Below are 17204 nucleotides of genomic sequence, written 5' to 3'. Positions count from 1 at the left end.
GAAGAAATTATTGGTATATTAAAATGGTATTTTTTGAAGAAAATAATTTATTTATAAAATAAAAAATGAACGGGATTCGAATTCATGATCGTTAAATAATATTAATTAATTTATCAAATGATTTTAATATTGCATTAGAATTGATTTTGTTTTGATCTTTAATATTATTAAAATAAAATAATATAATTTGTTAATATATATATATATTAAAGCTCAAAGTGTTTAGGTTGAAGCACAAAACTTAATTTGACCTTTCACTTTATATATTAAAATAATAATTTATTTATAGTTATAAAATAAAAATATCATTATTTTATTTTCTTAATTTAAAATTTGTCAATGCCTTTCTATTAAATTAAATTAAATTAAAAGAGAGCCAAAGCCAAACCGACGTTTCACCACGACCAGCGCGCGGGCACGCGTATATGTATATATATATATATAGATATCGCTGGATGATCATTCGTCCTCATTGCAATTGAACCAACTTTGAGAAGCTAACGAATCGAATAGGTCACGAGGAGTTGCTTTTCAGTAAAAATCAGAAGATTCTCAGAAGGGAGGGAATTGAGAGAGAGAGAGAGAGAGAGAGAAGATTTGTTATATCTATCTATCAATCTGTGTACGAAACGATCGGACCGACGCAGAATCGAGCTATGATCAACGGAGGAGGAAACGATATTGGAAATGCGAACGATCTGATTGATGAGAGCAGCAGGAGAGAGCTCCTTCGTACTCCGCCGCCGCCGAACTTGTTCGACGGCGCCGGCGACGAAGACTACGCTTCTTCTTCTTTGTCTTGGAGACTCGATGTCAAACAGTTCCGTTTGCCTAGCCGAAGTCCTTTTCATCGCTCTTCTTCCTTCGGTCTTCGCCGCCTCCTGCCTACTCCGAGTAACTGCTAAACTTTTTCCTTAATTTCCCTTTCTCTTCAACTTGTCATTTTTTTTTTCTTACTTTTCTTCTTTTTTTGCTTCCTTCTGTCTAATCACGCCTAGTGAGCTTGAATCACAGCCTCGTTTCAGCCTTAGGGAACAAAACATTGACTGGAACCTGCAAAACACTTGAAAATTTCGTCATCTATTAGTCAAAACCTGTCTCTCACTTTATGTGCAGGAATGCCCACGGTTCCCTTTTTAACCTTGTTTTCCAGAGGCGTGGTGTTGTGAAAGGAAAATATTTGTACATCATGGCATATATTTGGGTTATATAATATAATTAAAATATTTAAAATTAAGGTGTGGTGAGGTGTAACGATTAGGCGACATGAGACAGTGAGACATATGACTAAAATACCCCCTCACTCAAGGTGGTGAAGTGAGGTTGTGAGATGCAAGAGATATTTTTATCATTTGTGATGTATTATGTAACTTAAGGTCTAGTTCAAGGGATATATAATGGTTGTGAAATTTATTAGCCAACATTTTTTTTAATAAGATATTCAATTAACAACGTAATTGTTATTTTTTTTATTTTGTTGTGGAACAAGAATTAGTAAAGTACAAGAAGAGGTTGTTTCTCTTATATATGTGTTTCTAGTTGTGGAAAAGAATTTTGCACTGCTATAAGGAAATTGCTTCTACTATAACTCATGTACAAAAATCAACACTGTAGCACATGATATTTTCCTTTTCGTTTGTGAAGTTTTTTTTTAATGGGTTATTTATTTGAAATGATCGAATTTAAGCCAGTCTAAGGCTTACTCTGAAGTAATTTTGAATATTCTGATCATTTAATTTTGGCGTATGTAACTCTTAGGTCCCGAACTATGCCTCAAAAACCACACAACTCCTTAAACTATCACTTAGACCAATTTGGTCCTTAAAACTATTGCCCATATAAATTTGAAGTACAATTCTACTATGCCATTAAATTACTAATGTTGGGCCCCATAAAGCCACAACAGATAATGATTGTCATGGATGAATGAAACTGGAGAGAATAAATGTGCACAAAAATAGAACAAAATGATAGTCAAAAGCACGTTTTTTTGAAGTGATCATCACATGATAATGACAACTAAAAAGGTATAGATATAGATATAAATAAATATATCTATAAGCACAAGTTCATAGAATGGGATATCTATGGGATAACATATCCCTATTTCATCTAATTTGGGTCCCGTAATCTTACATGTGTTAAATATGTGATAGTTTAAGATTTAATTGTTGTAGTTCATGGATTAAGGAGTTATGTGGTACGCATGAAGTAGTTTAGGGATCTATAGTGTAAAAGAAGTCCTAATTTTTGTCTATATATTTTTGATATGGGACTTTATATTCATTTTTGCCTTGGGGGTCTGGGCTCAGACTATGGTTCCTCAAGTGGGTGTAGATTGCTATAGTCACATCCAGATGAAGTTGTCAGTATTGCTTATATTTCTACTATTCTTTTTATAGCAAGCTAAAGAATAAAAAGAAAAAAAAAATTAAGGAAGTCTTATCATTTTGGTTAATTCATGTGTTTAAAGGCACATTAGCCGCACTAATTAGCCTGGAAATTTGCTAGGTGAAAAGTCTTGTACATGACAACTTTGCATGGTTTGATTTTTAGTTTTGTGTTATTTGTTTTTTTATTTTTTAACTTCTGAGGGTCTATCTTTCACCATTTGATTTTTTGATTAGTTTCTTGGTATTATATATGGTTTCTTCTTGAAGATATACTTTCACAACGATCTTTACTTCTTCTTTATCATCTTATTTTCTTTTTTATTTTAATATATAACAACAACAACAACAATACATCAAGCCTTAACTTAATTCTACAGAATTGATACTAATCATTTTAAAAAGGCCTAGTCCAAGTTAAAAAGAGAATAATTACATCCTTGGTTGGATTAGAAAGGATTAGATTTAAAATACCTAATACTTGGATATAAAGTATCTAATAAAATATTGGTTACACCTTTGTCTAATGATGTGATAGTTTATACCTAATCAAGTCTCAAACCTAATTACTTACTGCCCCCTGTACAGACTTCCCCAATTTGCTTTAATTAGGATATAGTAGTTTTGAGATGGGGAGGCAACTTAACAATAATAAAGTGGAATGTTGATTCTTTTTAATGTTTTATTCTTAAATTATGTGGTTCACAATTCATTATGGCATGTGATATGGGTGCTAACATGCAATACATACAATATTTTCTTTGTATGGGGTATGAGGGGTCAGACTTGAAGTGGCATTCAGGGCACGACCACATGTATTTAAGATTATAATTCCTTTATATTTAGAACTAATGCAAATTTGTAGTTTTTTTTTTATTTTGTCCTAATCTCAATTTTAAATCCATAATTTTAGATTCCTTTAATTTTAATTTTATTATTAATTGTAATAATAAGGTAATAATGATAAGAAGATGATGTCCCTAGAATCAGTTTGAAAACGGAGCTCGATATTTAACTGTAAGCAAAACAAGTTTTTGAGATTGGAGAATAGTCAGAATTTGGGGAAGCAACAGCAAAAGAGGCTGTAGCAGGAGGTCTCTTTCATCCCTGTTTTGAACTTGTATTTGGAAGACTTCTAGGAATGTCATGTTTAAAAAAATGGCAGGGTTATAGAGAGCTTTTCAGCTATCTTAATGGGCAAGTTACTGAAAAAGGCGCTAAAGCTAGAAGTTCTCAAGTCAAATCCATTAATCTTGATTCCACTGTGGAGAAGAGCAGTGGTTGGGGACATTAGCAGTCTGGCGTTTTGAAAGAAACCGACTCATTTGGGGCAAAGGGACAAATGATCATACAACATTTGCAGTTTATCAGAGGGCTGATGAGCTTTTCATGATTAGCAATTTAAGACGGAGGAAAGTGGGATGAGAAAAAACACTGTTAAACTGTGTTAGGTAGTGCCTTTCAGTTGGACATTGGCAAGATCCAAGAAAACAAAAGGAGGATAACTGAAATTTCTGATTTCAGGAATCCAAGGACAGTTCAGAATTTTCTTTTTATTTTCTTCATTTTTTATGCATTTCAACTAGAGGCCATTTATGATTTTGCGGCTATTTTGGACCATGGATCACTTTCCAATGTACTATCTTCTCCATACACCAAATGAATCATGCATAAGTGAGCCGTCAAGCGCAAACTCTTTTTGATTAATAATTTGATATGTCCTCAACCTTCTTATTTCTTTATGACATCAATCAAAGCCCTTCTCTGATTTCAGGGAAGCAAGGAAAAATTGCAGAATACTACAAAAAACAAGAAAGACTACTCGAAGGTTTCAATGAGATGGAAATTATGCATGAATCAGGTTGTTTGCCTACAAATCTAACAGAGGTTGGTGTTTCTCATGCTGTTGCTTTTTATTTTTATTTTGATGCTTGTTTATTTCTACGGAAAAAATAAGACACATTCGGATACTCTGAGATGGAACCATCTGAGCTTACCATATATGCTGATGCCTGGGAATATGGAGTTTTCTCTGTGGATCTAAGTTGGCTTTTTCTCATTCAATGTTTAAGCTGACAATTTCTAGAAATTTTTTTACCATATGTTTTTTTACATGGACTCTTGTGAAACAGGTAAGGGACAATTTTCTCAGTTTGGTTCTCTAGGAAAAGCCAACAGTAACATGTCATGTTTTCTATGCTTCTTGGACAATATTGCACATAAACGTGAAGGATTCAGGAACTCTGATTCTTGACATGAGTTTCAAAATTTACAAGACAATTACTAACAATATTTCCAAAACTTTTTTACTACTGAATGAGGGTTATTTGCTTTTCTTTGTTAACCCTCTTTTTTTCCAGGAGGAAACGAAGCAGCTTGCCCGGAGTGAGAATATAGCTATTAATGCGTCAAACATTGCTAATTTGGTGCTTTTCTTGGCAAAAGTTTATGCTTCATTGGAAAGTAGATCGTTAGCAGTTATTGCCTCAACCTTGGATTCTCTCTTGGACCTCTTATCTGGGTTTATTCTGTGGTTCACTGCTTATGCCATGAAAAACCCAAATCAGTATCGCTATCCCATTGGAAAGAAAAGGATGCAACCAGTGGTAAGCTTGAATTTTCCATGATACAATGTACAAGGTCTAAGTTCTTGATATTGGGTACAGCTTTTTAGTCTCTAGCCTCCTATACTGAAAGAATGGATAAGGACTAGCAAATGCTCCAACATGATAAATTTGAAGGAAAAAAAAAAAGAATTAGGTCATGACACGTCTCAGCATGACAACGCATGCACCGAATATTAAATTGTGAATAATATAACTTTCTTCATGGGATGAAACAAATGTGATTAGAATGTTCTAATATATACTTAATGTATAGTTTAAGAAATTCTGTTCATAGACAACTTAAAAGTTTTAAAGATCAAAATTTTGGCAATTAGAGTGTCTAAAGGAGAAAGGACTAATAAATGTAAATTTACAGTGATTTAATTTTATTTAAATGATGGACACTCAAGATTGCATGATTGAAATGAATGTCCAAGTGTTCATGAAGTTTGTCTCTTTGACAACGTTACAAAATACTATATGTTTGTTTGGACAAGATTCTGGCAAGATAAGGCTCTATACAACTGTGTGATTCTTTAGCTCCTATTATTACCCCATTCTGGCTCCTGGATGGGCATCAATTGCCCTTTTTACGATTCAATATGAAACTCTATAGGGATGATGGATCCTTTTTATGGTTGTTTCAGCACTTTGTGTATGATATTAATAAGAAGCTTTTCTGTTGTTACTTCCCCAATCGGTGATTTTAAGCAAGGATTCTGATAGCATACAATTTTCCACTGCCAAGTAGTTGCTGGATTCTCAACCCTTGCTTCTATCTTTGTAACAACCAAATCTGTTGGTAGCAAAAGGCTTCTTTCAGCATGCATTTTCAGCTTTATTAATGAACATCATAAAATTGAAGCACATGGATTTATGATAAAACCTTGCAGTTAGTGCCTGATTTTGCATATGTGGATAAGATGCAAGCACACAATGCAATTGCAGCTCTGTGGTTTGGACACGTTTCTTGTTACCCTATCTGTAGTTTTCACACATCATGTTACCCTATTTGTAGTTTAGACACAGATTTCATTTAGGATACTCCAAAACAAGTGTTGTATCAAACACATATCTGATACACATTTGTTAGACATATCAAAATAGTTATTGGATAAAACATGTGGCATCTCAATGGATGAAACAGGGAACATCAAAATATGTATGAGACATGCCACATGACATGTCAAACGGAGATGGTTGAGTTGAATTTGGAATTTGAAATTAATAAGTTCTTTTTCCTTGTTTAATTACAAATATTGGGTGTTGGTAGGTGTTTTTTAACTTGTAATGATGTATTGACTATGACTTTTATATTTATGAATTTTATGGATAATTTATTGGTCTAAACTTAATTGTTTTTTGTATTAGCGGAATAATAGTACATCATTGATAACATAGGTTTACTTTTGTAGGTTAAATGGTGTACAAATTTATGAAATATATAATGCCTTCCATGTTAAATTAATGTTGCATCCAAGGTGATTTGCGGATATTATTTTTTAGGCATACCAATAAAAGTACTTAAATTTAATAATATTATAATTTTTTGCAGCCTCTACCACACCCATATCCTCATTGAATCCATGTCAATATCTATGTCTGAATCTGTATCCATATTTGTACTTGTGCTTCTTAAGTTTCCTCCACTCTTTCATTGATCAGCAAAACGGATGAAGGGATGATGTCTTGGTAGTTGGTGAAATAGTTGACAGAATCTTATCAAAATAAATTTCTTCTGGTGTTCCTTTCTGTTAACCAAGAAAAGTCGCTGAATTGAATTCCATGCTGTGCTAACTGAAGGACAATCCATAAAAAACATTATGCTCTATGGAAGACTATGAAACTACTCTCCCTGTGTATGCCTGTACCCCCTTTTGACATTTCCGTCATTAGTTGACTGACCACGAGTACTGCTCACAACAGCTCCCGTTCTTCCCCCAATAATATCAACTTTTCCCTTTAAGGTATCTACACTAAATGGGCCCCAACTTGCAGGGTATTGTCGTCTTTGCATCAGTCATGGCAACTCTCGGACTACAAATATTGCTTGAATCTGCTCGGCAGCTCATTACAAAGGTACATCAGTTTGATCTCATTTACCACATAATTTATAAGGTTGCTCTGGCTTACATATATATCTTCACTAGTGAATACAGGGAAGCAAGCATCTCAAAGCCTACTAACACTTCTGAGATATTATGATCTAATGTCGCATTTCCATTGAAAGTTAAGGCCTAACACTAACAGCCAACCTTTAGCAAATTAAGGGCCCTACTTTTTGGTGTTAATAATAATTTAGATAACCAAAGAACAGAATTTTTTTTTTTTTTGTCAATCTGTACTTGGGAAGCTCAAGCTTAATTATAATTGGTTTTGTAGCCAAATAGTGTATATGGTGGGAAGGAAGAATGTTGGGTTGATTCTGGGCAGTATGATTGAGTCCTAGCGTTAAGCCTGTAAGATGATTTAGTCCTTTTTACAATTGAGCATGTTTGTAAAGTCTCAGAGAAAAACAGATCCTCTGACTATAAGATGATGCTTCTTCTCATATGCATGACCAATGGACCTCATTTTCTGCAAAACTATCTGGGCCAACGTCAATTCCTACTCATCTTGAAAATAAGGACAAATATAGGCGGTCATTTTTCAATAGCAATTATCTTGTTTCAGTGAACTATTTCTTGCCTAATTATCTCTAGTAAGTTCACAATAATTGCTTTTCTCAATTGATGTATTGGCTTGCTTGCTTTTCTAAATTGATTGTATTGGCATATTATAGATAAGTGGTTACGAGTCTTCTTTTCAGTAAAAAATTACCTAGAAGTGAGTCTGGCGGATTCTGCTTTCTCTAAACATGCTGGTTTGTGTCTTAAGCTGATGTTCTTCAGACCCTTCATTGGTCTGGGTTAACATACATTTAGCAAGAACTCAACTAAACCATTTCCTAACCACCGAGGTACGTGATCAGGTGACCAAATTTTGGTTTTGGCACTGTATTGCAGGCTGGTCCAAGCATGAACCATGAGAAGGAAATGTGGATGATTGGGATTATGGTTTCTGTCACAGTGGTGAAGTTTGTGCTCATGCTCTACTGCCGAAGATTCGAAAATGAAATCGTCAGGGCCTACGCGCAGGATCATTTCTTTGATGTTGTCACTAACTCAGTTGGATTAGCAACAGCTGTCCTGGCCATCCAATTCTACTGGTGGATTGATCCTACTGGGGCTATAATTGTGAGTTCATCAAAAGTTATTCTTGCTTATTTGACTTGCTTTATGAATTGTTTCAATTTGTATTATCCAAACAAAAAACAAAAAAATTGTTTCAACTTATCTACCGATATGTCTAAATGTAGTTAATCCACCCTAACTATATGGAATTAGTAACTTAGGTATACTACCACATTTTATAATATAGTGTCACGCTCTACATCTGTTAAAGATGGAATGCGGTGCGAGCATATAAAATTTTGAGTTAAACCACACCTAACAACAATTGATTTTTTTACAAAACAAATCTAAACGTGTCATTTCTCCACAATTGTTACCCCATTGAAAGACACCAAAATTGAGAAAGACTGAGATCAACATGGATCCCTCCACTTTCTGGAGATCTACTCATGTTGTCCTATGTATGGACACTAGGATTGAGATGGACTTACGCAAGGTGGATCTCTCCATTTTCTTGAGATCTACTGCCTTGACCATTTGGATCAGGGTAGGTCCAAGTGGGAGGTAGCATGGTGAGGGTGTTACTTGATGGGGATGGGGTAGAGGAAAATGTTATGTCCCACGTTAATTAAAGATTTACTAGCACAAGGTTATATAAGATATAGGGGGCAAACCACGACTAACAATAATTATTTTTAGTTACGATATGAGACATACAATAGGCAAACTAACCAACCACTTAACCCAGAAAAACATGTTTTTACTTGTATGGATTTGACGAAATAGATGAATGGTTCTTGCAGATAGCGGTGTATACAATGAGCACATGGGCAAAGACAGTGATGGAAAACGTGAGGTCATTGATAGGAAGAACAGCCCCACCAGATTTCCTGGCGAAACTAACATATCTCATATGGAATCACCATGAAGACATCAAGCATATTGACACTGTTAGAGCCTACACTTTTGGGTCTCATTACTTCGTGGAGGTTGACATTGTCTTGCCTCAGGACATGTTCCTTAGCCATGCCCATAACATCGGGGAAACCCTACAAGAGAAGGTTGAAAACCTCCCTGACGTTGAACGAGCCTTTGTACACATAGATTTTGAGTGCACCCATAGACCCGAACACAAGTCTAAGGTCTGATATTAGATAGAATAGTTGGATGAGGTGCCCCCACCCCATAATAATGTTAACTTTTGTTCATCTGTCATTGTTGTCTCTTGTTTGGACTCCCATTGATTATCTTTAATGTCTTTTTCATTGTGTACTAATAAAAGGTGGTTTTTTTTTTTTCTTGTTATCTCAAAAGTTATGAATTTTTGTAATTATAAAAGATAATTATAGTAAAAGGTTGTTCTTTTTATCTCCAAAGGTTGTTTTTAAAGCCTTTTTTTTTCTATAAGGGTGATGGTTTTAGATTAATCATCTATTGTGAACTAGTAAAAGTTTTTTTTTTTTTTTTTTTGTCTCCTCTAAAGTTATATGAATATTCATAGTCCTTTGGCGAAGTGACTGCGAAATTGACCAAGGGTAAGGGGTGAATACTATTACTCCATTAAAATTGGATTCCCAAATTGAACCAATTAATTCAATTCAATTCAACTCAATTTTGAATTTCCAAAATATTATTTTTAATTTTGCTTGATTTTAACACTAATATTTTGAATTTTGACCAAAATATATTATTCTTTTACAACAACAAAAAAATACCACTAAATTTGAGCTTATTCCTACTTTAAACTTAGGTTGATATTTATTACAATAATTGGAATTAAAAAATGTCTTGAATTTTTATTAAACTTTCTTAATATCAATTTTTATTTTTATTACTAATTTTGGTTATTTTGATTAATAATGCTAAATCAAAATTCTAAAGTTTCAGACTAGTACGATACGATTTTGTTATAGATAAATTTGATTAATTCGGTTCAAATATCAATAGACTCCATAACTTACCGAAGCGACCAAACCCTCATCCCTAAGGAGTTGTTGTCAACCCTCGCAAAGGGCATATAAGTGGAAAAGACCATAAAGCCTCCATTAGCTTCAAGTGCATCCTGTGGTTTACAAGCCAAATTAGCTTTACTACCACAACAGCGTGGCCTTTTTCAGAACAGCAAGTCCTTAAAATATGGGAGTTGCTTACATTCATCATCATCATCACAACTGGCCGTTCTCTTGCTTGCTTGCTTGCTTGCTTGCATTTGGCACTTTGAGAAAAGCTTGAAAAGTCTTCCTTAATCGCGGAATGGAGTCAGATCAATTTTGAATGGCTTCTTCCCCTGGCTAACCCTCTTCAAGATTGAAAAATAGAAATACATAAAGTAAAAACAACAAACAGAAAGGAGGCGGGGTTAAGGAGGCATGGTAGAAAAAAGAAGCATCCGAATGGAGATTTATATACACTGAGAAATGGGTAGAATGACTACTCACAGCAATTGCTATAAGCTCTTCCAGCAATTCCTCCAAATGCCGCAGAGGCTGTTTTCATGCATATGCAGGCCATGTTATTAGCAAACTAGTAGTAGTTAACATAAGAAGATAGTGCTCATCAACTGCCAAAATGCAAATCGTCTTTGTTGCCACACAAGAAGCAAAAACAAACATAGAATTAGAGTAGTCCTCTCTTCTTTCCGTTTCCAATGGGGGGAAGGAGGGCTGGGGGGAGCTAAATGTTTTTTGAGGGTTCTATCCAGAAAATGCTTTCAGTAAACATGGATAGAAAGAGAAAATTCAAAACCATGGAACTACTATAGGTCGAGCTTATGCTGAGAACTTACCCATTGGGTTGGACCATCAACTGGAGCATTTAAAGGATCATCATGTACCTAAGCACAAGGAAAACAGCTCTTAGCTCACTACCTCTGCATATAATAGAATCTGCATATGGTAGAAGGGGATGGGGGCCCCCATGGTGGTAAATCAAGGAGTCCATGGGTATTCAAGGATCATGCTCAAGAAAAATTTGAAGTTCGCATTCTATAAACCAAAAAAATGTAAATCAAGCAGGTGGAAAATTGGACTAGTCTAGCATATTCACTGTTTGACATTCAATAAAATGCATCAGACGTGATAGTTTGATCAGTAATGGATGTTATTTAATAAAGCAACAAATCAGGGAGCTGGAAAAAGGAATATTTTAACCTATTTTTTCACGCAAAAAGTGAATCAGGAAGGGCAAATTTCCTCTCTGGCCAGAGTAAGATACTCCCAGGGATTCAAAAAAGGAAGAGCTTTTGTCAATGTCTGTATTAGGAGGCTCAAAAAGTTGACATACTCTCTCTCTTTGCTGGTTGTTTGCATCAGATCATAAGCTGCAATGCACACATGGATCTATCCCTTTCCTTTGTTTCCATTTGCAAACAACAGTTCTTGAAAAAAGAAATTGCCAAATATAGCTTATGCAGATAAAGGTGTGAAATCAGAGTCAATCACCGTAACTCAGTTAAGTCTAGAGTCTACCAGAGAGGAAAAAGGTAGTAAGAGAAATGTGCAAGTCTTATTGACTAAAAATTGTTCCCAATCACGAGTCTTAAAATGCTTTTGTATGGGCCACAATCCTAAAAGGCTAGAAAAGCTCACAAATAAGACAAGATACAGAAAATAAACAAGATAATAAAATAAACATAATGAGATAAAACTTAAAAGGATTGGTAATCTTTAATGGATCAGGACTATTAATTATAAAATAAGCTACTAGATAAGGGCTCCTAGCCCAACTAAATATAAACATTTTTCTCCTTATCAATAAACTACCAGATAAGGATGCCTATCCTCCAAAATATCTCAATAACTTTATCCTGCATCCCTTGAAATGATACTTTCCCTTGAGTTAAAGTCTGGATAAGAGACGTGCTTTGACAAAGGTGTTGCTGTCGATACTGTACAAGTCCGGGAAATTAAAAGTCCTAGGAATTTCATGTATTCTTTGGCAGACGTACTAGGTGTTGTAGTTGATCTTCTTCAAGATTCTTAGCGGACCATATTCTTTTAGCTTGAGTTTATTGTAGTGCCCAACTGGAAATCTGGTTCATGCCTCACCACATCTGCTTCCTAAATTCTTCAGGATATCGACACTTATCTACTACTCTTTATACCTTGTATTAGTTTTTTTTCAAGTTTCTGCTCATATTCCATGAACTTGCTATTCTTGATGCTCAACTAACTAGAATTTTTGGTAGATGTGAAAGGTCAAAAGGGTGCTTGATTTTGTGGACTAAAGAGAAAAGTATATGGATTGCATTGTTTTAGGAAAATTCAGCTTTGGCTAAAAGCATGATCCCATTGTCTTACCTTGTCTCTGCAGATGGTGTAAATTAGATTGTCAAGTGTGCAATTCACCACCTGTTTGACCATTGGTTATAGATGAGCCATGCTACTGCATTTGAATGATATATCAAACATTTTCCACAGGGTAATCCATAAAAAGTGGTTAAGTCTAGCTTGAAGTAATTGACTGAGGAAGACTGTGTAGTCCGACAATCTTCCCAAAGAACTATGCAATATCATATGGAGCAAATGTCTTCTGACAGCAATGAGATGTGACATCTTTGAGAACTTGTCAATTAATTACATAAATAAAACTACATCTAATTGTGTATGTTGAGAATATAATCACAAATTAAAGAAGATAATGGGCCGAAAAAGAAGAAAGAAGAGCTGATAAAGATGCAGCTGTCAGTTCCTAAAAATTAGAATAGGAGAAAGTTTAGGAAATTTATCTCTACTTATCTATTGTTGTATTTATATTTTAAATTCCTAGATTTTACCAATTTTTTCTTCTATTTAAGTTTGTAATTTGTATCTTTGCGAGTCTGAAATTTAATTATTCCGATTTCACCCTGATTTTCTTAAGAGTGTTAATCTCTAAAACTCTAAGGTGGTGCTCTCTTTAATTTTCAATTTTCAGTTTTGAATTTTGAATTCATTTTCAATTTTCTGTTTTGGGAGTCTGTTTTTAGAAAATTGAAAATGGGTTCTCTTTGTGATTTTGAAAAATTATTTCTCAAAACAGAAAATTAGAAAACGCGTTCTCTTTAAAATTTTGAAAATAATTCTTTAATAATATTTTATTTAATAAATTTAATTATTCAGTAAATTTAAAATATTTAATGTTTATAAATTATTAAAAAAATATCTACATTTTAAAGTTAATGGATTTTGTAAATTTTTTTTCATTATAATAATAAAATATAAATAAATAAATAAATAAATGTGTTTTGAGTTTTGAGTTTGTTTTAGATGAAAACACTCAAAACAACTTTTTGTTGTTTTGAGTTTTCTTTACAATTTTTTTTTTGTTTTCAAAAATGTATTTTTAAAAACAGTAAAGAGAACGCGTTTTCATTATTTTAGAAAATTGAAAACTAAAAATGACTTGAAAACAGTAAAGAGAACGCAGCCTAAGGTTTTTTACTTTGTTCATGGTATCAGAGCCACCGATCTGGTGACTGACTCCTTCCGTTTTTCCTTCTCCCTCCACAACAAACCTGCAACTCGATGACTGGTTCTTCAGCATCTAGCAAAAGTTCATCCTGTTGTCCTACAACCTCTCAGATTATGCCATCATTCATTACACCGATGGCTTCCGATCAGCATACCCTTCAAATCACCCAACATCGCCTCAATGGGACGAATTAACGAGAATGGCCGCAATTAGTTTTATTAGTTATGAAGGGCAGAGGAAAGGTGGGATACCTTACCGGAGAAGTCCTACAACCAGATCCAAAGGATGCTACTTATAATGCATGGGATATGGAAAATTCCATTGCCATGTCTTGGCTCATTAATTCAAGGGAGCCAAAGATAGGAAGAACCTATCTATTTTATAAGACAACCAATGAGGTTTGGGAAGCAGTAAAAAAACCTCTATTCAGACATGAAAAAACATGGCCCAATGCTTTGAAGTTAGATCTGCCATACGCACAAATCACCAAGATAGTCTTTCAATTACCGAATACTATAATTTGTTTTCTGGTTTATGGCAAAAGAAGGATTTATTCTATGAGGTTCGTTGGGAATGCACTAAGGATGGTGTAACTTACTCCAAGAGAAAGAATAGGTCTTTGATTTCCTCCATGGACTAAATCCTGGTTTAGATGAGGTTAGGGGGAGACTCTTAGTGTAATACCCCAAGAACCCAATGTCAGGTCCAAGAAGGGACTATAAAGAAGCTAGTATATATATCGATGATAGTAAGGAAGGAAACAACACCAGCTAGATACCTTTTGGACTGAATGTGGATAAAGAACTCATGGGTTAAGCGTGCTTGAGCTAGGGTAACTCAAGGATTAGTGACCCCTAGGAAATTCGTGTAGGCCTAATCAGGGTAAGTCGATCTGGTCATTCCTATCGCTCGATGCAAGATGTTACAAGGCGAGAGCCTGAACAAGGAGCGGCTCCTCGCAAGCTTCTAGGATGGCAGCCCCCAAATGGGAGAAGATTTGAGACCAGTTGTAAGGTCACATGACCAAGACGTCATGCACTCAAGGGAGGGAGAATTTAATACCTTGAGAGCCTAAGGTCAAGTCCAAGAAGGGATTCTAGAGAAGCTAGTATATATATCGAGAATAGTAAAGAAGGAAACAACACTAGCTGAATACATTTTGGACTGAATGTGAATAAAAAAATCTCTGGTTAAGCGTGCTTGAGCTAGGGTAGCTCAAAGATGGGTGACCCTTGGGAAGTTCGCGTAGGCCCATCAGGGTAAATTGATCTGATCATTCCTATCACTCAATGCAGGATGTTACACTTAGGCTCAAAACCTTTTCTCTTTATCAAGGATGCATTTGCAGAAGTTAGGAGAGAGGAAAGTAGGAAGAAGGCGATGCTCCCTATCCAGGGGGGTTTAGCCCTTGTTGTCACCAAACCAAAACAAGGAACAAATCGTGGAGATCCTTCTAAGGAGAAGCAATGGTGCGCTCATTGCCAAAGGCCTACCATACCCGAGAAACATGTTGGAAACTGCATGGCAAGCCTGCTAATTGGAGAGGAAAGACTCAAAAGAAGCAACAAATTGCTTTATACTATAGATACAAAAGAAGGAGAAGGTAAGCTTGGAGAAGGTAAGTCCTTTGTTTTGACCCCGGACCAAGTGGAGATATTGCAACAGTTATTCCACCAAACAAAGGTTTCAAAAACCTCAGATTTGGAAGAAAGGACCAATCTAATAGCCACTATCTCTAAACCAAGTAATCTTCACAAATGCTTTGTATCTAAATTGATAGATGATAATTGGATTGTGGATACTAGGCCTCAAATCACATGATCGGAGTATTACAAAAACTGATTGACTATAAACAGTGTGATAAAGGTGTCAAGGTGATAATGGCAAATGGTATAATTTCACATGCTAAAGGACAAAGCTCGATTTACCTAAATGGTTTATGGTTAAAATTAGTACTTTTTGTGCCCAACTTGAGATGTAATCTCATATCAATCAGTAAACTTACAAGAGATCAGAACTGTAAGGTGATATTTACTCTGGCTTCTTGTATATTTCAAGATCTCACCTCGAGGAAGATGATTGGCAATGCTGAAGAACAGGAGGGTCTATACTACATGAAAAAGGCTACTGGCAGTTCTACCTTGATTAGTTTGCATAATTCCTTGTTTTCATCTACTGTCTCAGATTCTAGTATTAGGTTATGGCACAACCTATTAAGCCATCCAAGCTTTCGATATTTGAAACTCTTGTATCCCCATTTATTTGTCAATAAGAGGGATGATTTTTTTCAGTGTGAGCAGTGCATTTTATCAAAACAAACAAGAACCCCTCATCCTATACATCCCTATAAACCAACAAAACCATTCTATCTTGTGCATAGTGATGTGTGGAGACCAACCAAAATCCCAAATCTTACTAACATTCGTTGGTTTGTCACTTTTATAGATGACCATACCTGAGTGTGTTGGGTCTTCTTGTTAAAAGAAAAATCGAATGTTTATACAATCTTCAAGCGATTCCATCATATGATTCTCAAAATTTTTTAAACTTCTATCCATATCCTTTGTTCAGATAATAGTAGGGAATATTTTTCAGCCAAATTTGATAATTATCTAAGTGAGAATGGCATCATACATCAAAGTACATGCTCCTATACCCCTCAACAAAACAGGGTGGCCGAGAGGAAGAATCGTCACTTGCTTGAGACTACTAGAACCCTTATGCTCACTAGCCAAGTTCCCTCTTCCTATTGGGGAGAGGCCATCCTCACTGCCTCCTACCTAATTAACTGACTTCCCACTCAGGTACTTGGCTTCAAAACCCCATTGAGTACTCTAATTTCTTTCTATCCACTCCTTACTTGAATGCTCAATCCCTTACCCCCTCAAGTATTTGGCTACACTGTCTTTGTACATCATTACCACTCCAAATTACACCCAAAATCATTGAAATGTGTCTTTGTTGGTTATTCTCCCACACAAAAGGGTTACAAATGCTATTGTCCTAGCACTAAGAAATTTTTTGTGTCATGTGATGTCTCATTTTTCGAGAATCAATTCTACTACTGTCACCCTTCATTGCAGGGGGAGCCACCAAATGCAAAGCAAGGTGAGAGTAGTAGTGTTGGAACTGGTTTTTTCTTGCCTGAGACAGTCCAAAATAGTACTCTTAATCATGTACCTAATCAAAGGGGAGAACAACCATCCTCAAACCTGCAAATAATGTGGAAACAGGCTATGATGGAAGAGATGGAAGCTCTTGCAAAGAATGGTACATGGGAATTGGTGAGTTAACCTCAAAATAAAAATGAGGTAGGCAGCAAGTGGGTTTTTATAATTAAATATAATTCTTAAGGAAGTATTGCTAGACATAAGGCCAAGTTAGTAGCCCAAGGATTTACTCAAACTCACAGTATTGATTATGATGAAACTTTCGCACCAGTTGTAAAGCTTAATTCTATCCGTGTGTTACTGTCAATTACAACAAATTTAGATTGGGAATTGCATCAATTAGACATAAAGAATGCATTCCTCAATGGAGACCTTGAGGAGGAGATATACATGAAGGCACCTCCTGGTTTTGAA

At 35.3% G+C, this 17204-nt stretch overlaps 2 protein-coding genes across 5 annotated transcripts in view; one reads left to right on the top strand and one right to left on the bottom strand.

Annotated features, from left to right (window-relative positions):
* The first annotated feature begins 656 nt into the window (after positions 1–656).
* On the top strand, positions 657–9537 carry LOC127791972 (metal tolerance protein 9-like). The gene is made up of 6 exons (XM_052322215.1): positions 657–894; positions 4165–4277; positions 4751–4996; positions 6995–7075; positions 8002–8232; positions 8973–9537. The coding sequence occupies exons 1-6, from the start codon at positions 657–659 to the stop codon at positions 9315–9317; spliced, it is 1254 nt and encodes a 417-aa protein (XP_052178175.1). The 3' UTR covers positions 9318–9537.
* Positions 889–17204, bottom strand: part of LOC127791974 (2-dehydro-3-deoxyphosphooctonate aldolase) — a 33299-nt gene continuing 16983 nt past the window's right edge. The window contains exons 12-16 of one of the 4 annotated variants that reach the window (XR_008021041.1): positions 10955–11002; positions 10608–10655; positions 10321–10468; positions 10131–10231; positions 889–1063 (exon numbers count right to left, since the gene is read on the bottom strand). Coding sequence is in view for 1 of the 4 variants with exons in the window: in XM_052322216.1 (XP_052178176.1) it covers positions 10412–10468; positions 10608–10655; positions 10955–11002 (153 nt within the window). In the remaining 3 variants the exon portion in view is untranslated. Of the gene's footprint in view, positions 1064–9603; positions 10469–10607; positions 10656–10954; positions 11003–17204 lie in introns of those variants that run through there. The other 3 variants (XR_008021040.1, XR_008021039.1, XM_052322216.1) reach the window with 3 other exon arrangements.

This window comes from Diospyros lotus, chromosome 15, assembly GCF_014633365.1.
Source record: "Diospyros lotus cultivar Yz01 chromosome 15, ASM1463336v1, whole genome shotgun sequence".
Taxonomy (NCBI): domain Eukaryota; kingdom Viridiplantae; phylum Streptophyta; class Magnoliopsida; order Ericales; family Ebenaceae; genus Diospyros; species Diospyros lotus.
The sequence above is the reverse complement of the archived record's forward strand: the minus strand, read 5'-3'. Positions and strand labels throughout refer to the sequence as shown.

Excerpts from the sequence above, each read along its gene's own strand:
- LOC127791972 (XM_052322215.1), top strand. The coding sequence starts at position 657 with ATGATCAACGGAGGAGGAAACGATATTGGAAATGCGAACGATCTGATT. Across the intron at positions 4,278-4,750 it reads TGCCTACAAATCTAACAGAG|GAGGAAACGAAGCAGCTTGC; the intron begins GTTGGTGTTTCT and ends CTTTTTTTCCAG. Across the intron at positions 7,076-8,001 it reads CTCGGCAGCTCATTACAAAG|GCTGGTCCAAGCATGAACCA; the intron begins GTACATCAGTTT and ends ACTGTATTGCAG.